Raw genomic sequence first — 25,935 nt, forward strand, 5'->3', positions numbered from 1 at the left:
TTTTACATAATGGACAAATCAAGTTAAAAAAATTTTTAGATAGCTTAGCTTGTTTTCTGGTGCTGTTGACCTGCAAGAGAATATACTTTTGCATATACAGGTGAAAGTTTTGCAATTTATGTATACAAGAAATTGTAGGCATTAAAAATATTTTATTGATATTTTTGCTGGTTTGCATTTATTGATTAAAACTTTGAGATATTCTTTATCTCATCACCCTGAACATTTTTCCAGCTAGAAACCTCGGTATACTCATCACACTTCAGAGATACAGTTTGCCTGTTGCACACACTCCTCTGCTTATTCTCCCTTACACATTCATGTCTGCTCTAACATGATAGAGCTCCTCTCCCCCTACCAGCTTAGAGAACTGTTCTGCTCTCTGACACCCATGTTAGGAGAACTGTTAGGTGGTCAGAGCAATGGAATCTATTTTAGTGGCTCAAGTTTTGGAAGTTCACTCAAATGGAGGGAGGACACAGCTGGGTATGTGGTTCCTCTCAAAATGAGCAGGGTCCTATCTCTTATGATAAAAACAGCTTGAAATGGCTGAGAAGAGGAGTCCTTAGAAATGTATATGAGGCAGGCTGGGCACAGTGGCTCACACCTGTAATCCCAGCACTTTGGGAGGTAGAAGCAGGTGGATCACTTGAGGCCGGGAGTTCGAGACCAGCCTGGCCAACATGGCAAAACCCCATCTCTACTAAAAATACAAAAATGTGGCGTGCATTGTAATCCCCGCTACTCAGGGCTCAGGCATGAGAATCACTTGAACCTGGGAAGTAGAGGTTGCAGTGAGCCGAGATCGCGCCACCACACTCTATCCTGGGTGACAGAACGAGACTGTCTCAAAAAAAAATGTATTATGAGGCAAATGGGCACAGCTTGCAGCCAGAGGATGTAAGTACTTAACTCACTGGAAAGTGCTGAGTCTAAATCACATGAGAAATAGAAGTGCTAGTATCCTAGAGTCAAATTACTAAAGTTTTGCTTATGGATTTTGAATTTATTTTCTTTCCATTAAAAAAAGGTGATCCATTCATTGCAAAGAGCCACTTAGAAGCAGTTAAGCGAACTTCCCAAATAAAATGTTTTCTATGTAAACAGAAGATGTGCTTTGCTGGAAAAGGTACACTTCTTTTGAATATTGGAACTGTATCAGTCATCCTCAGAATGGGTACAGTTCCATACAATTTGTTTTTAAAGTATTTACTCCTGTTAGGTCTCTCTCAGTCTCCCTTCTTTTCAGTAGTCATGAAAAAGAATTATCAGGCAACTTCCTGGGTTTTCTTTTTTCTTTTCTTTTTTTTTTTTTTTTTTGAGACAAGGTCTTGCTTTGTCACCCAGGCTGGAGTGCAGTGGTGCAATCTCGGCTCACCATAACCCCCACCTCCCGGGTTCGAGCAATTCTCCTGCCTCAGCCTCCCAAGTAGCTGGGATTACCGGTGCCCACCACCACACCTGGCTAATTTTTGTATTTTTAGTAGATACGAGGTTTCACCATGTTGGCCAAGTGGGCCTCGAACTCCTGACCTCAAGTGATCCGCCTGCCTCGGCCTCCCAAAGTGCTGGGATTACAGGCGTGAGCCACCATGCCCAGCCTAACTTCTTGGGTTTTCAGGTGAGGGAGACACTTAAACAGCAAGATCTTGGATATCCCACAGTCTCTTGTTTGGCTCTTTTCCTTGGCACATGAAAGTGTGAAGGGAGAAGGCCTGTATCGACTCTGCAGCCCAGGGCTGTGTGTGTTGGCAAGATACACATGCCCCTCAACTTCATTTTTGCCATTTTGCAAGATGAGGCTAATAGCTTCAGAAGGTTATTTTAAGGATTAGGATAATTATACTTCAGTGTCTAACCCTAATATTAAAAATGAGGTTCTTACCCCACATGGTATAAGCTTAGGGTTCTTTTTTTTTCTTTTGAGACTGAGTCCCACTCTGTCGCCCGGGCTGGAGTGCAGTGGCCGATCTCAGCTCACTGCTACCACTGCCTCCCAAGTAGCTGGGACTACAGACGTGTGCCACCACACCATGCCCTAGCTAATTTTTTGTATTTTTAGTAGAGATGGGGTTTCACCATGTTGGCAAGGCTGGTCTTGAACTCCTGACTCTAGATGATCCACCTGCCTTGGCCTCCCAAAGTGCTGAGGTTACACAGGTGAGCCATCGTGCGAGGCCGAACTCAGTGTCTTAATGCCAGTCTTAGAGACCATGTAGCAGAAGGACTCAATTGCCTCCCATCCACTCAACTACTTCCCTACCTTCTGTCTCCCTGTTACAAGCTAACAGAATGCTAAGTCTTCATTCATCTTTAAAAGTGCGGTAACTTCTTAAAATATGACAATATAATGTGCAATTACTTTATGCGAAACCAACAACAGGAACTGTACAGCTGCTCAGGTGAGCTTCAGAACTGCATTACTTCACCAGGATCATCCTTGTTTACTTCCACTGGGGTCTGTGGGGAAAAAAGAAAGTGTGTGTCATGTGGGCCTGGTGGTTTCTAGTGTGGGGGCTTAGGCATTTGGCCTCCCAGGCAAGGACTGGCAGGGGAGGTTACCTCCAATTCTGTCTCACCTAATGCCTCTGATCCTGGATGCAAGGGGAGCTTAGCACTGGGGAGCTGACAAGAGGCAGAGAAAAGACAGAAATTCCAAGGTCTAGCAGGTGGAGAGAGGAAAGAGACATCTGCCACCAAATCCCTTTTACACACTAGTGTTTACTTGTGGAGGAGAGAAGTTTGGATTTCTGAAGTGGACTGATGCTTAGGAAATGGCATCAAAGACTGGGCATACAAAATATCCATTAGCACAACAGAGACAAGGCTGCCCAACTCAGAAAGCTTTGACTCTGGGCCTTAAAGATCATGTGAAAGAAAATGGGAACCCTCCCAACAGCTACAGTAACTTTAAAAAAATAATAAAAGTATTTGTTTCTAATGTTACTAGAGTTGGATTTTCATGCTTTGTTTTTGGGGGCAGGAATACATTTCAAAGTAGGAATAGAGAACAAAGTTGAAGGTACACTTACCCCTCCTGGGGGATATTTATATCCCTTCCACATGGTTCCTGCAATGAGAAGCATCCATAAGACAACAATCATCATGAGGCTTCTTTCTCAGCTGGTGGTGTGCCCAAGAAGAAACAAGTGCTTCTGGAAGGTGCAGTGTTCTATTCCCTGAGTCCTAGGAATCCAGATGGTGGACGGCCCAGCATGGCAGCTCCTCACTAAGGAGCTTCGTGGCCTAGTCTGAATTGAAGTGGCTCCTCATGGCCATTTAGGGGGGCAGAGCTCAGACACCCATTATGATATCATTATGATATGATACCTTGGCAACCCAGTCAGCATGAGCACCTATGGGATGGTTGGCCAGGATGCTAGATGCGTTGGGTTAAAGAAAATTTATCAAAAGGGCCCTGTGCTCTGGTGTGTCTGTGATTTGGACCTAGCTGGCATCATACTCATTAACTCATCACCTGTCAAAATGTTTAACTACTGGCTTTGTGCAATCAGATACTATGCAAAAGAAAAAAAGCCTGGGTTCATTAAGAGAATTAGCTGGCTAGGTATGCCATGAGCAAATAACTTAATATGCTATTGTTAGGCTGTTCAAAAAAGAAATCTTGCATTTTGTAAAATGGTACAGCAGTTAAACTCTCATCATGTAGGGTGAGCCTATTTACAACTTTCCTGAGAAGGGAAGAGAAGGAAGATGGGCTGTCTGTTTTACTCATTTTGCAGCTGGAGAAACTGAGGCACAGAATAGTTTAAGTGGTCTGGTCAGGACTGCCACAAACTTCTGACTGCTTTGGGCTAATGCATTCACAGAAATCCTGGGGCAGATGGAGATAAAAAACCCCAACCATCATGTCCTGCTCTTAGTATACCTGGGGCTGGGGCTGAACACCCCTAACTTCTGGAGTAGCTTCCGAAAAACCTTCTGCTCCTGTAATCAGTATATTATTAAAACTCTCCGAGTTAACTTTCTCTAACAATAGGAACAGCTCTGAAAAAAAAACAGGTCTGAATGAAATGGGGTGAAATGTAAGAAAGCCAGGAAATGGTCTGCTAAAAGGGATACTGCTATTAGTGTTTCCTGTAGGCAGGCTGGTCTAGTGGAATGAGTATGGGAGGCTATTTAGTCCAGAGACAGAGATCTGTGCTCACATCCCACCTTTACCAACGAGCTACTGTGTGTGGCCTCAGGTAAATAGTTGATGTCACTGTCACCAGTAAATCTTTGTTGACTGGTTCATTATTTGCTTGTTGTTAAGTTAGTATTTTACTAAATGCCAATTTTTAAGCTTTGTATTAAAGGCTTTATATTAATTCTCAAATATAATCTTCACAAAAATAGTAAGATACTCAGATATCTCCTGTTGTACAGAAGAAACTGAAACTGAGGTTCAAAGAAAGTAATTAAACTTTCCCAAGGTCACACAGCTAGAAAGTCACAAAGTTAGGACCTAAACTCAAGTTCAATGTTAACTCCAGTTTCAGGATCTGCCAAGAGGGACATTAAAAATGCTGGTCCTGGCAAGGCATGGTGGCTCATGCCTGCAATCCCAGCACTCTGGGAGGCCAAGGCTGGAGGACCACTTGAGGCCTGGAGTTCAAGACCAGCCTGGGCAACATAGTGAGACCCTGTTTCTACACAAAATAAAAATTAGCCAGGCATGGTGACATGTGCCTGAGGATCAGCTACTCAAGAAGTTGAGGTGGGAAGACTGCTTGCACCTCACTCCAGCCTGGGTGACAGAGCAACACCTGTCTCAGAAAAAAAAAAAAGAATGCTATTAATAGTATATTACAGTGTTGTGAGGAGAAAAATAGACGAGAACCATCTTCAAAACAACACCTATGAGACATGGTTATTAATAGACAACTTTGGCCTGCTGTCCTCAGCAGTACTCACCAAATCATTTCCCCTTCCACAGTTTATTATATTTTCCAGAGGAATAAACGCTCTCCACTGAGACTTAAGGGTGCTACCAAGTACCTTGGAAAGGGAGGAATCCAGCCCACCAGACCTGACCACCCACTTACTGCAGCAGATCTTCATCTAAAGTCCGCCTCCTCAGTTGTGTCTTGCTCTCCTGAACAGGCCACCTCTCCTGCCACTTCAGAGTTGGAGGCTGAGTCAGAAAGAAAATTCAAGGGCAGAGATGGCTCTACTCATTGGCCCAGTGGGTAACCGCCTCTGTGTGGTGACTAGAAGGGCTGCTAAAAGGTCCCACCAATCTCTACCGTCCGCCTTCCTAGCAACAACCACTGATCCACTTGGCCTGAAATCCACAAGTCAAATATGGTCTCCAGCAGACCCCTTGCAAATTCCATAGTGCTTTGAAACAGTACAGCTATATATGCAAGGGAGGGGGAAACAAAAAAAGACTTAAAAGGATGTCCTGGCCGGGCCCAGTGGCTCACACCTGTAATCCCAGCACTTTGGGGGCCGAGGCAGGCAGATCATGAGGTCAGGAGATCTAGACCATCCTGGCTAACACAGTGAAACCCCGTCTCTACTAAAAATACAAAAAATTAGCCAAGCATGGTGGTGGGAGCCTGTAGTCCCAGCTACTAGGGAGGCTGAGGCAGGAGAATGGTGTGAACCCAGGAGGCGGAGCTTGTTTGAGCCGAGATCGCGCCACTGTACTCCAGCCTGGGCGACAGAGCAAGACTCTGTCTCAAAAAAAAAAAAAAAAAAAAAAAAAAAAAGGATGTCCCCAGCCCCGCACAGTGGCTCATGCCTGTAATCCCAGCACTTTGGGAGGCCGAGGTGGGTGGATCACCTGAGGTCGGGACTTTGAGACCAGCCTGACCAACATGGAGAAACCCCGTTTCTACTAAAAACACAAAATTAGCCAGGCGTGGTGGTGCGTGCCTGTAATCCCAGCTGCTCAGGAGGCTGAGGCAGGAGAATCGCTTGAACCTGAGAGGCGGAGGCTGCGGTGAGCCGAGATTGCACCATTGCACTCCAGCCTGGGCAACAAGAGCGAAACTCCATCTCGAAAAAAAAAAAATAATAATAATAATAAAATAAAAAAGGATGTCCCTAGTGGGATGAGAAGTAGCCTGGTAGCCTGGGACACTAACTTTGTTCCCATCACATTCTGACTTCCAGTTAGTGGTGAGACCTCAAGTATCTTTCCCATTTGGTCAGAAAACTCAGACAGGAAGATGAGCCGGCACCAGGACTGACCACCAGGGATTTACAGGCAGAGCCATTACTTACCATCAACTCTGGAAACGTGCCCATGTAACATGCAAGTCCAACAAAAAACATCCAGCCAAGCACAATCATGATCAAACGTAAAACAATTTCTAAAATACAGTTGCACAGTGAAAGACTATTCACCAAGATCTTGGCAAAGGATTGTGCTTACGAAACCTTCGGTTGGTAGAGGTCTTGCATGTCTGTTTGAGTCCTTGGCTCCGAAGGATCCACAACTCCCTAATGGAGAAGCTGAAATCTAGTAGGGCATTGTGACATCATTGGTCATATGGCCTAGACTCAAAACACACCAGAGACACTGCCCCCAGACCAGTAGCTGAGCAGCAAACAGCAACACTATGAAGTAGGTATTATTGTTAACCCCATTTCACTAATGAGAAAACTGAAGCTTAGACTATAGCCTAAGTGATCTGCACTACAGCACATAGCTGATGCTCCAGATCAGGGCCAAGACTTAGGACTCAGCTGCCTCTTGGGCAGCTGGGCTCTTTCCACTAGAGACAGAGATTTGGAAAGGTGTTTTGCTGCTAGGTGCATGACATGTGAATGAAACAAACTGAATTATAGGTAAATGAGACAGATGTCTCTATTTCTGTCCCTGCAAAACCTCCTCTCCCCATCTCAAGGGGTTCTTCAGTATGATGGTATACCCACATCTTCATCACCTTGGGTTAGTTCCTCTCCATTGATTCTCTTTTCTTGGCCATCATGAAGCCACCAGTACCCCTGTCCTTTCCTCAAAAAAACCTCCAGATGATACTGTGGCTCCTTCCCTGTCTTATTTCTTAATTTCCTTTTATGATCAAACTTCCTAAACAAGTGGTCCACACTCAAAGCTTTTTCCAATCTATGCCTCTCTTCCATGCATTACATTCTGACTTCCAGCCCCACCCCACTATTAGATACCCTCTCAGAGGTCACCAAAGATCTTTTTTGCTTTTCTGCTACAACATCACGGACATTTAATGTATTTTTCGTCTCTAGAATTTTTTTTTTTTTTTGAGACGGAGTCTTGCTCCGTCGCCCAGGCAGGAGTGCAGTGGTGCGATCTCAGCTCACTGCAACCTCTGCCTCCTGGGCTCAAGTGATTCTCCTTCCTCAGCCTCCCGAGTAGCTGGGATTACAGGCACCCGCCACCATGCCTGGCTAATTTTTGTATTTTTAGTAGAGATGGGGTTTCACCATATTGGCCAGGCTGGTCTCGAACTCCACTCCTGACCTCAGGTGATCCACCCGCCTCAGCCTCCCAAAGTCCTGGGATTACAGGCATGAGCCACCACGCCTGGCCTGTTGTGATATTTCCTGCTTCTTTAAACGTCTTACAACTTTTGATTAGATGTTGAACATGGTAAATTTTAGTGCCGAGTGCTGGATTTTGTTGTATTCTACAGTGTTAAATTTTATTCTAAGGTGCACTTAAGTTACTTGCGATCAGTTTGATTCTTCTGAGGCTTGTTTTAAGCTTTATGACAGGCCAGGAGCAGCCTTTACTCCAGGGTTAATATCCCCACTGCTGAGTTAATGAGCACTTTCTCTGAGCACCTTCTCTGAGGCTGATTGCATTAGATTTTTTTTTTTTTTTTTTTCTTTTGAGACAGCGCTTTGCTCTTGTTGCCCAAGCTGGAGTGCAATGGTGTGATCTCGGCTCACTGCAACCTCCGCCGCCCAGGTTCAAGTGATTCTCCTGCCTCAGCCTCCTGAGTAGCTGGGATTACAGGCACGTGCCACCACACCTGGCTAATTTTGTATTTTTAGTAGAGACAGAGTTTCTCCATGTTGATTAGTCTGATCTCAAACTCCTGACCTCAGGTGATCTGCCCGCCTCGGTCTCCCAAAGTGCTGGGATTACAGGCATGAGCCACTGTGCCCGGCATAGATCTTTCAAATCTGTGGAATGTTCCACAATTCCCTGCCCTTCAGGAACTCCAAGAAGTATTTGGCCTACTGCTTTTGGGTGGGTCTTTTCCAGGCCTCATCGAGTTTTATCCCATATATGTGCAGACAGAACTCAGCCAAAGACTCATAAGGGCCCCTGTGGAAATCTACAGAGCTTTCTCCATGGAGCTCCCTCTTCTTAGTACTCCATCCTGCAAATTCTGGCCTCTGCTGTACTTTGCTATCTTTCTCTTCAACTCAGTGAAATGCTCAGTTGGGTAACCCCTTTCTGTGCTACAGTCTGAAAACTGCCTCCTGGCTGGAGCAATTGTAGGACTCACCTTCACTGGTTTCCTTTCTCTCAAAGTACACAGTCTTGTGCTGTCTCTTGTACAAGGTCTGAAAACAATTATTTCATGTTTTGTGCAATTTTCTATTTATGAAGAGAAGTTAATTTCTGTAACAGTTGATCCTTCATAGGCAGAAGCAGAAGTGTATGTTCTTTTTGGAGACAGTCTTGCTTTGTTGTCAAGGCTGGAGTGCAGTGGCACACAGATCACTGCAGCCTTGAACTCCTGGGCTCGAGCGATCCTCCCACCTCAGCCTCCCAAGTAGCTGGGACTACAGGTGCGCACCACCATGCCTGGCTAATTTTTTTTTTTTTTTTTTGTAAAGGCAGGGTCTTGCTATGTTGACCAGGCAGGTCTCAAACTCCTGGGCTCAAGTAAGCCTCTTGCCTCGGCCTCCCAAAGGGCTGAGATTACAGGTGTGAGCCACTGTGCCTAGCTTAGGTTATTCTTTTTTAATTCTTGCATAATATTCTAGTTTATTTAATCTTGCTCCCAATGATACAGTAGGTCAAGTCCAGTCAGGAGACAGAAAACCACACAGTAATTTGAAAATTTTAATAAAGAGAATTATCAACTAGGAGCAAGTGACCAACTATAGAAGGGGTGGAAAGTGTTATATATTACAGGAATAGCATATATAGGGAGCAGCCACTACCTCTAGGGCTGAGGCAAAGTACCCAAGGAAGAAATAAATTTGGAATCATCCCTTCCCCTCCAGGGCTGAGATCCAAAACATGTTGGAGGAGTTGTGGACATGACCAACTGGACGGTAGAGGTCTAATGAGCTGCTGCAGGCTAAAGCTGGCAATGGGTGCTGGTGGAACTCACTGGCAAATTGTCTCAGTGACACAGGTGTGGAAGAAGTCTGCAGTGGAGCCACTGATACTTGACAGGGTGAGTGCCACTAGAAGTCCCCATACATGCCACTGGCAGCCACACAGAATCAGGAAAAGACACACACTGGAACTAGGAAGAGAAAGCCCTTCCTCTTGTAGTATCCTCCTAAGGCCCTCTACTGACAAAATGTTAGCCTGTCCACTAACGAGGAAGAAATGCTTACAGGGCCCAGCTTCATTATGGTAGAGCAAGCAATAAATGATGGATTTGGAACTGAAAGGCAATAAATAACTGGCATAATGTGCATTAAGATTTTTTTCCCAATTTTTACCACCATAAACAATGCTGTGATTGTTAAAATTTCTGGCCCTGGGCTTGCAGTAGTGCCACGGAGATGGCAGGAGCGGGAGCTGAAGCAGGAACTTGCAGTGAAGGTCGAGACTGCCCACGCACATCCATGCTACCCTTGGCCAGAAGAATGGATGGTGGATGGTGGGTCCTGGGTCCTGGGTCCTGAAGACAACTCCCTGACCACTGAACCTTTTTGCAGCACTGGGCATGGGTGTGATGGATGGCAAGACAGGGCTGTTCCGAGGTCTGAGCCCCCACCTGATGTGACCCCTCTCCTTTGTAACCGGGGGCAGCATGAAGAAGGTTTTCCCTCCAGATGAAATCAAGCAGGTTTCCAATAAGGATGGATATGAAGACTTCTCTGAAGCAAGCAGTGAAGGAGACCTCCTAGGGGATGATGATGCAGTGTGTGTCCTGTATGTTGGCCCACCTCCTGCATGCCATCTTGATGTGCTGCATGGTCTAATTTGTGGGATGGGAGGTCAAGTACAGTGGTGTGCTGAGCTCCACTGGGAAGATTTTCAAAGAGGAAGGGCCGCTGGGATTCTTTGTTGGCTTGATCCCTCATGTCCCGGGTGAAGTAGTTTTCCTGTGAGGCTATAACCTGCTGGCCCACTTTATCAATGCCTACCTGGTGGATGACAGCTTGAGTGACACCTAGGGGGGGCTGAGAAATGACCAGAATCGGGGTTCCCAGTTAGGCCAGGCCCTGGCCATCCGGAGCTACACAAGTTTGTGATGGAGATCGCAGTGAGCATGCTGACCTACCCTTTCCTGCCAGTTGGCAGCCTCATGGCTATGAACAACTGCAGGCCGCAGGCTGGGCTCTCCCCTTACTCCCTGGTGTTCAAATCCTGGATTTACTGCTGTTAAGTACCTGAGTGTGCAGGGCCAGCTCTTCTGAGGCTCCAGCCTGCCTGCTTTTCCGCAAGTGTCATCAGGATCATGCTTTGGCCTGGAGCAACCTGAATCATCTTTAAAAAAAAAACACGCTGTCTCAACCTGGCCACTGTGGGTGAGGCCTGATTATCTCAGGACATCTGCAAGATGACTCCAACGCAGCAACAACTGGATGTGCTCCAGCCCAGCTGGGCTTCAGTTTCCATATTTGCCATGTGTTTGTCCAGATGTGGGGTCAGGTGGGGGGTGGGGCTGCACCCTGGGGATTAGATCACCTGCCAAACCTGGGAGAGGTGGGGCTAGGTGGGGAACTGGAAGAATCCCCATACCTCCCAGATTTGCTGAGTCTGCCTTGTTCAGAGGGCCAGAGAATGGCTTTTGGAGGCCCAGATTGGATGGGGAAAGGCTAATCAGGTCAGATCCCACCCGTCCAACCCTCCCAGTTGGTCCAGCTCCTATCTTGCAGCTGAAAGCATCATTCTTCTGCACAAGGCCACTAGCATGTTTCAGCCTGTGCTAGGAGGCAAATGCTAGGCCCTGCCTTTATTTTTCTCAACACTACTTTTGATACAAGGGCAGTATCTTCCTCTGAATAGGCAATCATGTGATTAGTCAGAATGCGTCCCCCTCATCTAATGCTTATGTATTTACTGGTGATGCCTTGTGTGCAGGATAAATACCCAGAGGTTAGGCAGATCAGTGTCTCTAGTCCTACCTAGTTTAAAAGTTCTTAAGGCCAGGCATGGTGGCTCACGCCTGTAATCCCAGCACTTTGGGAAGCCGAAGTGGGTAGATCACTTGAGGTCAGGAGTTTGAGACCAGACTGGTCAACATATAGTGAAACCCCATGTCTACTAAAAAAAACAAAAAAGATTAGCTGGGCATGGTGGTGAGCGCCTGTAATCCCAGCTACTCGGGAGGCTGAGGCAGGAGAATCTCTTGAACCCATGAGTTAGAGGTTGTAGTGAGCTGAGATTGAGCCACTGCACTCCAGTCTGGGCAACACAGCGGGACTCCCTCTCAAAAAAAAAAAAAAAAGTTATGGTAAGATTTGACCCTATCTTCTGCAAATAAATGTATTGGTGGTGAAAAAAATTTTTTTTCTTCAACAAATTTCTAATCATGGCCAATTTTTTTCTTGTTAACCAGGGAAGCAAAAAGATGACAAGAAAGTATGCAAGTTCAGGCTGGGTGCAGTGGCTCATGCCTGTAATCTCAGCACTTTGGGAGACCAAGGTGGGTGGATCACCTGAGGTGAGAAGTTCTAGACCAGCCTGGCCAACATGGCAAAATCCCACCTCTACTAAAAATACAAAAATTAGCCAGGCGTGGTAGCGCATGCCTGTAATTCCAGCTACACGGGAGGCTGAGGCAGGAAAATCACTTGAACCCGGGAGGCAGAGGTTGCAGTGAGCTGAGATTGCGCCACTGCACTCCAGCCTGGGTGACAGAGGAAACCTTGTCTCAAAAAAAAAAAAAAAAAAAAAAAAAAAAGAGTATGCAAGTTTAGACACAGTATGAAAATGCAGAGGCTGTATAAAATCCTTAGAGGCCCAGTGCAGTGGCTTAGGCCTGTAATCTCAGGACTCTGGGAGGAAGAGGCAGGTGGATCACCTGAGGCCAGGAGTTCGAGATCAGCCTGGCAAACATGGTGAAATCCCGTCTCTACTAAATATACAAAAACTTAGCTGGGCATGGTGGCGGGTGCCTGTAATCCCAGCTACTCGGGAGGCGAAGGCATGAGAATCACTTGAACCTGTGAGGCAGAGGTTGAAATGAGCAGAGAATGCAGCACTGCACTCCAGCCTGGGCGACAGAGGAGACTCTGTCTCAAAAAATTAAAATAAAATAAAATAAAATCCTTACAAAAAGAATTAGCTTAAGAAAAATTGCAGTTTTAATTCATAAGGTCATAAAAACATAGGTTGTTACAAAGGATATTTCAGGAAGGACGACCTGAGATACAAAATTGCTGTCAATGAACACAACAGTTAAGTTCCATACATTTAAGAAGTATATGATAGGCCAGGGGCTGTGGCTCACTCCTGTAATCCTAGCACTTTGGGAGGCAGAGGTGGGTGGATCACCTGAGGTCAGGAGTTCGAGACCAGCCTGACCAACATGGTGAAATCCTGTTTCTACTAAAAATTCAAAAATTAGCCAGGTGTGGTGGTGCACACCTGTAATCTCAGCTTCTTGGGAGGCTAAAACAGGAGAATCACTTGAACCCAGGAGGCAGATGTTACAGTGAGCCAAGATTGTGCCACTGCACTCTAGCCTGGGCGACAGAGCAAGACTCCATCTCAAAAAAAAAAAAAAAAAAAAAGAAGTATATGATAAGAATACATATATGTGTGATATCTGGAATAACAAGGTTTTGTCCCCTAATATGTCTGATAGGGCCGATAATCATGAAAGCAACAAAGGGTATAAAGAGATCAGAAGTAGAGCACCAAAAAAACCAAGTTCTAATTTTAAACAAGCCATTTTTGTGTTTTTTCTAAAACTTACAAAGATGCAGCATATACATTTGCATTTCTTAGTTTGGGACATTTTTCCCCCTTTTAACATTATTAACATCTTTGTACATATATCCTAAGTACTTTTATTTCTGTAAGACAGATTCCCAACGTGGCATTATGGGGTCAAAGGTCCAAGACTACTCTGCCCAAAGGTTGTAGCAAATTATGCTCCCACCAACGACACTTGGGATCTAGCAGACTTCAGTAATCTATAAACATTCCAGAAATTGGACACAAAACAAACTGTGTACGTGACTATGTATACAGGGACAGGTCTATCTTCAACAGATTTTTTTTTGAGACACGACCTTGCTCTGTCACCCAGGCTGGAATGCAGTGGCACAAACACAGCTCAGTGCAGCCTTAGCCTCCTGGGCGCAGGAGATTCTCCTGCTCTAGTTTCCCAAGTAGCTGGGATTACAGGTGTGCACCACCATGCCCGGCTAATTTTTAAATTTTTTGTAGAGTTGGGTCTACAAAACCAGACTGGTCTCAAACTCCTGGGCTGAAGTGATCCTCCTGTCTTAGCCCCAAAGTATTGGGATTACAGGAGTGAGCCATTGAGCCCGGTCTCAACAGATTTTTTAAAAAAAAGTCTGAAGCCCACATAAGCCTGAGAACTAGTACACTATAACTTCTTCTCCCTAAGGCATTGATCACCTTATACTTTCATTCATTCTGCAAACTTTCCACTGCAGGTTCTTTATATCTGGCTTTCTACATATAAGAAGGAATATATGCATAAATAATTATGCTAGGCACTGGAAATATAGAGATGAATGAGGTTCAACCCCTATTTGCCAGGGCCTTACAGTATTTGAGGACAGAAAGAGGAGTGGAGATGGAGGTAGACAGGTACAAAAGTATAATAAAACACTCCTGGCAGGTACTAAGGCATGAGGCAAGGAAGAACACAATGTACTTGGGGAAGAGTGAATGTTTCAGCCTAACTGGATTACAGGATCTAACAGCACCAGTTTCAGGAGATAAGGGTAGCCTGGTGGTCAGGATGGAAGTCAACGGAGAGGCTTAAAAAAAAAAAGCCAATGTCAGTACTACACAGCCTTTCCCTTGTAACTGCATAGCAATATAAGCACATAATTCAGACTTTGTAGGCTTTTTTTTTTTTTTTTATGGAGTCTCACTCTGTTGCCCAGGCTGGAATACAGTGGCAAGATTTCGGCTCACTGAAACCTCCGCCTCCCAACTTCAAGCAATTCTGTCTCCCTTAGCCTCCCAAATAGCTGAGATTAAAGGCACCTGCCACCACACCCGGATAATTTTTGTATTTTTAGCAGAGATGAGGTTTCCCCATGTTAACCAGGCTGGTCTCGAACTCCTGACCTCAGATGATATGCCCGCCTGGGCATCCCAAAGTGCTGGGATTACAGGCATGAGCCACCACACCTGGCTGATTTCCTTGACTATTATTAATCACAAAGTGTCATCACAATTTCACACACAGTGAGAGGCAGTACAACACGTAGATTAGGAAAATAGTCTTTGACATCATCTTCTGCAGTAATTTAGCCTTAGTCTTTGGTTTCCCTATCTGTAAAATGGAGACAATTATACACATATCATCTATTTCACATTTACATTCTTTTCATATAGGTGTGTTAAAATCAGTATGTATGTTTAATTTTGTAGTCTTCTTCTTCCTCCAAAAGCTATCATTAATATATCTCTTATTCAACAGAATCTCAGAAACAAGGAAAATAGGTAATATAACAATAAACCTCAGTTTTCTTCTCAGTAAAATTGAGGTAATAATTCTATCCAGGTCATAGGGTCTTATGAAGATGAACGGAGATAAAGCACATAAAACTCTTAGCAATATACCTTCCACAAAGGCAATGCTACACACACACACACACACACACACACTCACTCACACTCTCTCTGGCATAAGGTGTGCATAGTGACCAGAAGAGAACTGAAGGTTTGATTGGAAGGCCTCTTCCATAAAAGGCTCTTTCATAAAAGATGGAAGAATCTTGCCCTGGCCTTGCTGCTAACTGGTATCTTTTCCTTATACCATGGATTTCTGGCAGGACCTATTAGAACTCGGAGCCCCTGGCAGTTCTACTGTTTTAAGGTTGGTTAGATCTGGCTGAGATGCACTTAACAGCCCTTCTATCAACTTTTCTCTGTAATCTTCCTCCTACCTTGTCTTCTGGCCTACTCTTGCCCAACACTACTGCCTCTTCACAACACCGCACAGTTATTAATATTTTTTTAAAGTTCAGTCAGATCATGTCACTGTTCTGTTCGAAACCTCCCAGTGGCTTTCTCTTTCTCCCAGATTAAAAGCCTGAGAAAGGAAGCGGCAGGCCCTGACATCTGAGAGCTGGTCTGACACAGCTAGACTTCAGGGTTGTTAGAAGCTGGCCTGATGCTCACAGCTTGGCCCAGTTATTCTTCTGTGGGACATAATCTCACAGAACACCAACATGAGACAAGGTCAGTCAGACTATAAAAAAGGGAGACACAACAAGGCCATTTCAAAATTTTGTCTAAGCAGAGACAAGACAGCAAGGTCACTGTGCAAGCCATGAAATACCAAACGTCCTTCTCTGCTATTATGAGTGACTGCTGCTTCTTTACTAAGTATAGCTTTATCCTCACTCTAGTCTGTCCATCTTATAGACAATACTTATTCAGATACCCAGTCACAGAAATGTCCCTGCTTTCTGACAGCACCCAATCCAGAGTGAAGCCTGGCTTTCTTCAGCCCTCCCACAAATGGCCCAAATTCTATAATAGGTTCTCTCACCCTCACCAAGCTGTCCCAATGGTTCTCCACAGCACCTGCTTCCTCACTGCAAGAACTATTAATAATGAACTCAACTTGTTTAAGCACAGGTGTGTTCCTGATGGTCTCTTGCTGGAGGGCACGGACAGGCCAGAGTCCTTACAATTGTCTACAAAGCCCCACAGTGGTTCTTGCACTTCATCACCCATCAGAATCATCTGGAAGAATTGTTAAAAGAGAATTGCTGATCCCCAACCCCAGAGCCTGTGATTGAATAAAGCAGGGGTGAGGTCTTAGCATCTGCATTTCTGACAACTCCCAGCACCTGAGGCTGCAGATCTGGGGCTCACACTAGAAGACTCACTTCTCTAAACCACTTGCTCCTCCCTCTTATTTCCCTGACTTAGCCTCCTTGTCTCTACCCCCATCTTACTTCATTCTACTCCAGCCACACAGGCCTCCTTGCTGTGTTGAGCCTCCCTGGGCACATACCTTAGGCTTCTGCTTTGTCTGCACTCAGATTCATAACACTTACTCCCTCACCCCTCAGTGAGACCTACCCCCAATCTCCTTACCCTTTTAAGAATTTATTCTCCACAACACGTAATCAACCTTCTGACATGCTGAATAATTTACTTATTACATTTATTGTTTTGCTCTCTCTTTGCTAATAAAGGAATGACACCCTTAAGACATCAGCTATCTGAGTGTATTTTGTTCACGGCTGTATCCTGAGACCTGGAAAAATAGCTGGCAAGTAGTAGATGCTCAACGAAAACTTTCTGAATGAATGTTCCTTCCAGCTTTTCAGCTTCTTCTCCTGAGTCAGGGCAGCACTCCCTTCAGATCTTCCTATAAATACAATCTCCCTCCTATACGCCCAACCTCTTGACAATTACAATATCCAGCTCCTGGGACTTTTCGCTTCAGTGGCTCAAGCCAGGGATACAGGGCAGGTAAGTCAGCCACGGGTCAAGGAGACCAAACAACGCCAGAAAATTACTGTATCCTGCATCTCTTCTTCGCCCACCTTCTCCAGATGACCTTATCCACCCATCTCCCTCCTCTCTTGTTTTCCAACTATTTGTTCACCTGGATTTCTCCTCTCTTTGACCACCAACATTGTTATGGCACCCCTAAAAAAAATAAAAAAGCAATCCCTCGCCCCGTGCTAAGCCACCCTCATGCTGGGGTTGTCCTATCTCCTCTTCTCCGGCAAGGCTCCTCCTGACTGTTTTTCCTTTCTATTCCCTGAAATTTTGCTTCTGAAGTTCCATTACCGCCTCCTTCCTAAATTCAACTGCAATTTTCGGTCTTGCTTTTTTCTGATACACTGTGGAATTTAATATATCAGTCTGGAAACTCTTCAAGAACACCGCGTGTTGCTTCTACCTCCTTTAGTGCTTCTACTCTGGTCCTTCCTAGCCTTCTCTTCGTTAAGTGTCCCCAAGTTTCCTTCCAGGAAGATGGGTCGTGGTTTCCTTGACGCCAGTGCGTTTCTGGCCCTGCCCTCGTCACTTGCCCACTCCGGGGTCACGAAGGAGAGGCCCCAGATTCCGGGCGCAGCGGCGGCTGAGCCCGGGGCGTTGAATGCGGGTGGAATTTCCAGTCTGGGAAGGGGCGGGGCCTTGGGCCGCCGGGAAGTTTGGTCCTCAGCGGCTTCCGTCCTGCAGCAAGTCCGGAAGAAGGTCCAGGGGCTGGGGTCCTGGGACCTGGCTCGGGACCGGCCTGGAGATGGAGTTCGACTGCGAGGGCCTGAGACGGCTGCTTGGCAAGGTGCGGGCAGTCCGCTGGGCCAGGTCTGGGTCCTCAGGGTCTTGGGGCGGGGGGGTGCCTCTGCCTTTGGCCAGGTTGCCTCCGTTTTGCGTTTCCCGGCTTGTAGTGGGGCTTGGAGCCGGGGCGGCTGGTCTGAAACCGGCTATGGGGAGCGGCCCCAGGGAGGCTGAGGGGACCTGGATGCTGATTTCTCCCACAACTCTGAGGTTTCCCAACCTCCACCTGGTGCGAGCCCTCCTCATACCCCCAGCTTCACTGACCTCAAACAGCTCCCAGCACACGCCTAACCACGCCTTTCTGTCTTTCTCTCTGCTGAAATGGTCTGCCTTTTTTTTCTTTTTTCTTGAATTGCAAAGCTCGTCCTTTGTAAGACCCAACTCAGTCACTCCCTGGAAGATTGATCAACCCTTTTGTTTTCAAAGGTATCGATTATCACATTGTGGAGTAATTATGTATTTACAAACCATACTCTTGCTGTGAGCCCCTTTGAATGCAGAGATTGTGCTTTTGTATTCCCTTCCTCTAGCCACTATGTTTGACAACAACATAGGTACTAAATAACTGTGCAGTGAATGAAAGACCTGAGTAGATTTAGGGACGAAGACAGAGCTTGAAGGCCCTGGAGAGATCTTAATGTTGGAAGGTTGGGGAGTAGGCGGCCGACCTAGAAATCTGACCTATATTTCCGAGACCTGACTAGCCTGAGTTTCCGGTGTACAATCTGAGGGAATCCCCGCCAATTTTCTAGTTAAGAAGACTAGTTTTCACCAGTTTCCTAGTTAAGGTGGTTTTGTTTGTTTTTTTGTTTGTTTGTTTGTTTTTTGTTTTTTGACAGTCTGTTTTGTTTGTTTTTTGTTTGTTTGTTTTTTGTTTTTTGACAGAGTCTTGCTCTGTCGCCCAGGCTGGAGTGCAGTGGTGCGATCTCAGCTCACTGCAACCTCCACCTCCCGGGTTCAAGCCGATTCTTGTGTCTCAGCCTCCCAAGTAGCTGGGACTACAGGCGCGCGCCACCATGCCTGGCTAATTTTTGTATTTTAGTAGAGATGGGTTTTCACCATGTTGGCCAGTCTGGTCTCGAGCTCTTGACCTCAAGTGATCCACCCACCTGAGCCTCCCAAAGTGGTGGAATTACAGGTATGAACCACCGCACCCGGCCTTAAATAATTCTTAATGCTTCTTAAGACTTCCTAATGCAGAAACCATAGTTTATGCCATTTTTATTATACTTGATTCTTTCCTTGTTGGGGCAGTTTACATACCCGTGGGAGGTTTTGAAGCCCTAAGATTGAAATTGTTTATGTAAGTGACTTGAATGAATTTATCTACTGCGACAGGTGCAGCTCTTGTAGGAAGAGAAGTATCATGATGCTTAGGATTACTACCCTTTCTGTCTCCTCTTCAGAGCACGTGAAATTAAAAGAACCATTCAAGTTTTAATGTGCAGAGGATGATGGATTGTCCGATGGGAAGAATTGTTCAAGTTAAGATTCAAACATAGAGCATATTTTTGGTGGAACTGGAATGAAGGAAAAGAAGAGAGACAATGGTTTTTTCAAGGGTGAGAGTAGAATAGTAGAGGATTTTTTTTTTCCATCAGTGCATAGCATAGAGTCTGGCACATAGATAGCTTATTATTATTATTATTGTTTGTTTTGAGATGGAGTCTCGCTCTGTCACCCAGGCTGAAGTGCAGTGGCGCTATCTCTGCTCACTGCAATCTCCGCCTCCTGGGTTCAAGCGATTCTCCTGCCTTAGCATCCTGAGTAGCTGGGACTACAGGCGCCCGCCACCACACCCGGCTAATTTTTTTTGTATTTTTAGTAGAGACGAGGTTTCATCATATTGGCCAGGCTGGGGGTAGCTTATTATTAATAAGTATTTGTTGGCTGTATAAATTAAGGAAACCAATCAGAAACAAGTCAGTCCAACAAATATTTGAGGTTTCCTGACCATTCATTGCAGTATGCAAATAATATTGTTTAATATCTAGAAATAATTTTAGTCTGGGCACAGTTACTCATGCCTGTAGTCCCTGCTACTTGAGAGGCTGAGGCAGGAGAATAGCTTGAGCCCTGGAGTTTGAGTATGCAGAGAGCTATGATTGTGCCACTGCTTGCCAGCCTGGGAGACAGAACGAGACCCTGTCTCTAAAAAATAGAAATAAATGTAAGGCCAGGCGCGGTAGCTCACGCATGTAATCCCAGCACTTTGGGAGACCGAGGCGGGTAGATCACCTGAGGCCAGGAGTTCAAGATCAGCCTGTCCAACATGGTGAAACCCCATCTCTACTAAAAATACAAAAAAATAAGCCACGCGTGGTGGCACGCGCCTGTAATCCCAGCTACTCGGAAGGCTGAAGCAGGAGAATCGCTTGAACCTGGGAGGTGGAGGTTGCAGTGACCCAAGATCGTGCCACTGCACTCTGGCCTGGGCAACAGAGGGAGACCACATCTCAAAAAAATAAAAAATAAATGAATTTAAAAATTTTAAAAACTTAGAAATAATTTTGTTGTAGAAAAAAATCGATGGAGAAGTGATCAGTACATTAAAAAATTAAGCAACTATGGAGAAAGTAAAAAATCTTATTAAATAGGTATCCCAATTTCATAGATGTGAAGATTGTCAGTTCTCCCCAAATTGATCTATAGGGTCAATGCATTTCTTGGAAACTTCAAACTGATTCTAAAATTCATTTAGAAGAGCAGAAGGCCAAGGATAACCTTGACATTATTATGGAAAAAAAATAGATATGAGGGCCGGGTACAGTGGCTCACGCCTGTAATCCCAGCACTTTGGGAGGCCAAGGTGGGTGGATCACTTGAGATCAGGAGTTTGAGACCAGCCTGGCCAACATGGTGAAATCTCGTCTCTACTAAAAAATATAAAAACTGGGCATGGTGGTAGGCACCTGTAACCCCAGCTACTTGGGAGGCTGAGGCAGGAGAATCACTTGAACCCAGGAGGCAGAGGTTGCAGTGAGCTGAGAATGTGCCATTGCACCCCAGCCTGAGCCACAGAGCAATACTCTGTCTCAAAAAAAATAATAAAAATAATAAAGAATAGATGATAGATTTGAGGACTTGCTCTACCAAATATCAGTACTATGGCAAGTAAAATTTAGTGTGGCATTGGTGTGGAATAGACTAACCAGTGAAACAGACTAAAGGGCTTAGAACTGTAGTCACACATATTTGGAAATGCATTATAAAACAGAAGACATTGCAGATAACTGGCGAAAGGAGAAGGGAGAGACAAGTGAATATCCACATGGGAAAAATGAAATTGTACCAAACATAAAAATTTCCCGTGGATTAAAGACCTAAATGTAAAAGACAACTTTAAAACCTAAAAAGATAAATGTTATAGGCTCAGAATATGCAAACCGTTTTAAAATAATACACAAATAAGAGACAAATTCAACTATATTAAAATTAAGAACAGAAGACACCATGAAGAAAGTGAAGAGGCAGCCAGGTGTGGTGGCTCACACCTGTAATCTCAGCACTTTGGGAGGCCAAGACAAGCAGATCCATTGAGTCCAGGAGTTTGAGACAAGCCTGAACAATATGGCAAGACCCTATCTCAATTGTTTTAAAAAGAAAATTAAAGAAAGTGAAGAGGCAAGATACAAACTTAGAGAAGCTATCTGTAGCACACATAACTGACAGAGTATTGGTATCTAAAATACATAAAGCATGCCTACAAAATCAATATTAAAACCAATAAATAGGCCGGGCATGGTGGCACACACCTGTAATCCCAGCACTTTGGGAGGCCGAGGCGGGCAGATCACGAGGTCAGGAATTCGAGACCAGCCTGGCCAACATAGTGAAACCCTGTCTCTACTAAAATTACAAAAATTAGCCGGGCATCGTGGCATGCGCCTGTAGTCTCAGCTACTCGGGAGGCTGAGACAGGAGAATCACTTGAACCCAGGAGGTGGAGGTTGTGGTGAGCCAAGATCGTGCCACCGCACTCCAGCCTGGGCAACAGAGTGAGACTCCGTCTCAAAAACAAAACAAAACAAAGAAAAAAGTAAATAAATAATTGGGCAAAAGATATAAATAAAAATTTTTTAAAAACAGGAATAAAATCACTAATCACATTTCAATTGTTAGTAGCCACATGTGGTTTGTGGCTATCATATTGGACAATGTATGTATAGATTATTTCCATTATGGCAGAAAGCTTTGTCAGACAGTTCTGTATCATAAGTGGGTGGGTCAATTCACCAGTACTTACTATTCTGCAAAAAGTATGTGCTTTTTTTTTTTTTTTTTTAAAGAGACAGAGTCTTGCTCCGTCTCCCAGGCTGGAGTGCAGTGGTACCATCATAGCTTACTGCAGCCTCAAACTCTTGGGCTCAAGTGATCCTCCTGCCTCAGCCTCTGGAGGTAGCTAGGACCGCAGGCAACATCACCACATCTGGCCAATTTTTGTTTTTATTTTTGTAGAGACAGTGTCTTGCTGTGTTGCCCAGGCTGTTCTCAAACTACTGGTCTCAAGTGATCCTTTGTCCTTGACTGTCCAAAAGGCTGGGATTACAGATGTGAGCCACCATGCCCAGCCACATAAGTATATTCCTTCATTTATATTAAGTGTTACATTTAGAGAAATTACCTAGTTCCCTAATACCTATTTTCTGCTCCTCCAGCTGAGTTACCTTGGAGAGGCAACTTAACCTAGATTTGCTCACTCAAAAAGTGGTAATACTGTGGTGGCTCACACCTGTAATCTCAACACTTTGGGAGGCTGAGGTGGGTGGATCACCTGAGGTCAGGAGTTCAAGACCAGCCTGACCAACATGGAGAAACCTCGTCTCTACTAAAAATACAAAATTAGCCGGGTGTGGTGGTGCATGCCTGTAATCCCAGCTACTCGGGAGGCTGAGGCAGGAGAATCGTTTGAACCTGGGAGGTGGAGGTTGCGGTGAGCTGAGATTGCGCCATTGCACTCCAGCCTGTGCAACAAGAGTGAAACTCTGTCTCAAAAAAAAAAAAAAGTAATACTGGATTTGATCTATAAGATTCCTTCCTGCTAAAAATTTCTTTTAATAAGTGATACTACAAAGTATTATTATTCCTCAGTGTGTCCTACATTTGAGCAAAGTCATATAAGAATACTCTTGAAATATCAGTCTTCTAGGCCAAGCGTGGTGGCTCACGCCTGTAATCCCAGCACTTTGGGAGGCCAAGGCAGGTGGATCATCTGAGGTCAAGAGTTCGAGACCAGCCTGGCCAACACGATGAAACCCCATCTCCATTAAAGATACAAAAAAGCCAGACGTGGTGGCGGGTGCCTGTAATCCCAGCCATTTGGGAGGCTCAGGCAGGAGAATTGCTTGAACCCGGGAGGCGAAGGTTGCAGTGAGCCAAGATAGCGCCACTGCACTCCAGCCTGGGCAACAAGAATGAAACTCCGTCAAAAAAAAAAAAAAAAAAAAGCTGGGGGCACCATGGCTCACGCCTGTAATCCAAGCACTTTGGGAGGCTGAGGCAGGTGGATAACTTAAGCTCAGGAGTTCAAGACCAGCCTGGCCAACTTGGTGAAACCCCGTTTCTACTAAAGTTACAAAAAATTAGCCAGGTGTGGTGGTGCGCATCTATAATCCCAGCTACTCGGGAGGCTGAGGCAGGAGAATTGCTTGAACCCGGGAAGTGGAGTTTATAGTGAGCTGAGATCACACCATTGCACTCTAGCCTGGGTGACAGGGTGAGACTACCTCTCAAAATAAGAAAAAAGAAATATCAGTCTTCTGAATAAATACACTGTAGTGCAGCAGGCAAATTTAAAATTTCATTAAACTCAATTTTTCAGTCTTACTAATTTTTATAACCATGTAATTGTATTACTTTTAGAATGTCTTGGGCCACTTTCTTCTTTAGTGAAGTACTTGTATCCTTTAAACACATGGCACTGCTTGAGACACATTTCTTTAGAGAATGTTATGCAGAATTTTTAGTGGTGAGGACCAGTATGGAATCTGTCTTAATATTACAGTAAGAAGATAACACTGTTTAATATGTAGTAAAAATAAGGCTGGGTGTGGTGGCTCACACCTGTAATCCCAGCACTTTGGGAGGGTGAAGCAGGTGGATCCCTCGAGCCCAGGAGTTCAAGACCAGCCTCGGCAACGTGGTGAAACCCATCTCTACGAAAAATACCAAAGAATTATCCAGGCATGGTGGCACGCACCTGATTGTGCCACTGCACTCCAGCCTGGGTGACATAGTGAGACCCTGTCTCAAAAAAAAAAGTTATTATTTTCCTTGGGACAGATAAAATAGGTCCTTTTTGGCCAGGACCCGGGGGTGGGTGGTGGGTGTCAAAACAAAACAGCAAATGAAATATTTAACTAATAGTAACATTTGGGTTTTTAAGTCCCGAGAAGAGTGCTTTTGCTGCCTTTGAGAAAATTGTGTAGCAGTTTTGCAATTAAATCAATTCTAGTGTAGCCTTATATAGCTATTAATAATCATGTTCTCCAGTGATTTTAAGGATGTAAAAAATAGTGGAAAATGAAACATAAATTATATTTGTTGATAATATGTATATTCCAGGTGACAACAATGCAGCCTTTTGTACATTTGTGTAGTGTTTGGAGTTGAGGTGACTTCATTCAGTTTTGTTTACACTGAATCATGGGCACTGAATCTAGGACTCACTTTGCCCAACAGACTAAACAAGTCTGTTTTAGTTAATACTGATCATTTCTTAGTTTTGATGCTCAGTGCTGTGGATCATAATTACTTTCTATGTCTACTCTACTCATGTAAATCTGCCTATTTGCTAACTCCTATACAAAAAACATAATTCTATCAAAGGCACACCCTGTACTAAGTACTATGAAGAGCTAGAACAATGTATGAAAGACGATTCCTGCCCTCAAGTTGTTTATAATCAGACTTCTCTTCTAGCAAATTCTTCCCCATCTTAGAATGACCTTCCCTTTTCCCCCTAATTTTCTTTTTTTTTTTTTCGAGACAGAGTCTCGCTCTGTCGCTAGAGTGCAGTGAGGTGATCCCAGCTCATTGCAACCTCTGCCTCCCGGCTTCAAGTGATTCTCCTGCGTCAGCCTCCTGAGTAGCTGGGATTACGGGTACATGCCAGCATGCCTGGCTAATTTTTGTATTTTTAGTCGAGACGGGATTTCACCATGTTGGCCGGTCTGTTCTCGAACTCCTGACCTCAAGTGATTTGCCTGCCTTGGCCTCCCAACGTGCTGGGATTACAGGCGTGAGCCACCATGCCTGGCTTAACCACTAATTTTCTATACCATTCTAGACTCTAGGCTGAAATGTAGATTCAGCTTCTCCAGAGGCCTTTCTGTAACTTAGATGTTCTTTGTGTCAATTTGTAGTTTCCTGCCTGTACTTACTATTGTATACATATTTTATTATCTCACTTTTACATATGTTAATTGTAAGACCTTCATACACAGCTGTTGAAGTTTGTAGGCAGTAGAGCTATATCTTTTTTTTTTTTTTTTTTTTGAGACTGAGTCTCGCTCTTGTTGCCAGGCTGGAGTGCAATGGCACGATCTTGGCTCACTGCAACCTCCGCCTCCCGGATTTAAGCGATTCTCCTGCCTCAGCCTCACAAGTAGCTGGGATTATAGATGCCTGCCACCATGCCTGGCTAATTTTGTATTTTTAGTAGAGATGGGGTTTCACCATGTTGGTCAGGCTAGTCTCGAACTCCTGACCTCAGGTGATCCACCCACCTTAGCCTCCCAAAGTGCTGGGATTACAGGCGTGAGCCACCGCGCCCAGCGAGCTATATCTTTTTTGCAGGTGAACAACTTAAGGCTCTGAGAGAGGAAACAGGATCCACTAGCAATCCTCTTCCATTTTCTCCCAAACTCCCACAATCCCAGGTATCCACTAGTCTACTTTTTGTATCTATGTATTTGCCAGTTCGAGATATTGCATATACATGGAATCATAAAATATGTAGCCTTTGTGTCTCATTTCTTTTATTTTTACTTTTTCTTTTTTTTTTTTTTCTGGGAAGCGCAGTCTCTGGCCAAGACCAGAGGCAGCCACTGCCTGTGTCTAGTTTCTTTCACTTAGCATAGTGTTTTTAAGGTTCATCCATGTTGTAGCATATATTAGCACTTTATTCCTTTTTGCGGTTGAAATTTCATTTTATGGATATGCCACATTTTATTCATTCATTAGTTAATGGACATTTGAATTGTTTTCACTTTTTGGCTATTATTAATAATGCTGCTATGAGCAATTGTATACAAGTTTTTGTGTAGATACCTGTTTTCATTTTTCTTGGGTGTATACCTAGAAGTGGAATTGCTTAGTCATGTGGTAACCCTGACTCT

General features: G+C 44.6%; 2 protein-coding genes and 1 pseudogene across 5 annotated transcripts in view; 2 read left to right on the forward strand and 1 right to left on the reverse strand.

Moving 5' to 3' along the window:
• Positions 1 to 2,348: 2,348 nt before the first annotated feature.
• MISFA (mitochondrial sheath formation associated) lies at positions 2,349 to 6,443 on the reverse strand. Its single transcript, XM_032166443.2, has 4 exons — positions 6,235 to 6,443; positions 5,049 to 5,137; positions 3,033 to 3,070; positions 2,349 to 2,460 (listed from the first exon to the last, which is right to left on the reverse strand). Exons 1-3 carry the CDS (start codon positions 6,301 to 6,303, stop codon positions 3,049 to 3,051), a joined length of 180 nt encoding a protein of 59 aa, XP_032022334.1. The 5' UTR covers positions 6,304 to 6,443; the 3' UTR covers positions 2,349 to 2,460; positions 3,033 to 3,048.
• Positions 6,444 to 6,541: 98 nt separating this feature from the next.
• UEVLD (UEV and lactate/malate dehyrogenase domains) overlaps positions 6,542 to 25,935 on the forward strand; it is a 68,478-nt gene continuing 49,084 nt past the window's right edge. The window contains exons 1-2 of one of the 4 annotated variants that reach the window (XM_058446565.1): positions 6,542 to 6,577; positions 9,178 to 9,353. In XM_058446565.1, the coding sequence (XP_058302548.1) occupies positions 9,240 to 9,353 (114 nt within the window). In that variant the 5' untranslated portion in view covers positions 6,542 to 6,577; positions 9,178 to 9,239. Of the gene's footprint in view, positions 6,578 to 9,079; positions 9,354 to 17,478; positions 17,601 to 25,935 lie in introns of those variants that run through there. The other 3 variants (XM_058446564.1, XM_032166444.2, XM_032166447.2) reach the window with 3 other exon arrangements.
• Positions 9,676 to 10,698, forward strand: LOC116477241 (mitochondrial carrier homolog 1-like; annotated as a pseudogene).

This window comes from Hylobates moloch, unplaced genomic scaffold (assembly GCF_009828535.3).
Source record: "Hylobates moloch isolate HMO894 unplaced genomic scaffold, HMol_V3 SCAFFOLD_11, whole genome shotgun sequence".
In the NCBI taxonomy this organism is placed as follows: Eukaryota; Metazoa; Chordata; class Mammalia; order Primates; family Hylobatidae; genus Hylobates; species Hylobates moloch.

Excerpts from the sequence above, each read along its gene's own strand:
- MISFA (XM_032166443.2), bottom strand. The coding sequence starts at position 6,303 with ATGATTGTGCTTGGCTGGATGTTTTTTGTTGGACTTGCATGTTACATG. Across the intron at positions 5,138-6,234 it reads GCACGTTTCCAGAGTTGATG|CCTCCAACTCTGAAGTGGCA; the intron begins GTAAGTAATGGC and ends TTTCTGACTCAG. Across the intron at positions 3,071-5,048 it reads TTAGATGAAGATCTGCTGCA|GAACCATGTGGAAGGGATAT; the intron begins GTAAGTGGGTGG and ends TTCTCATTGCAG.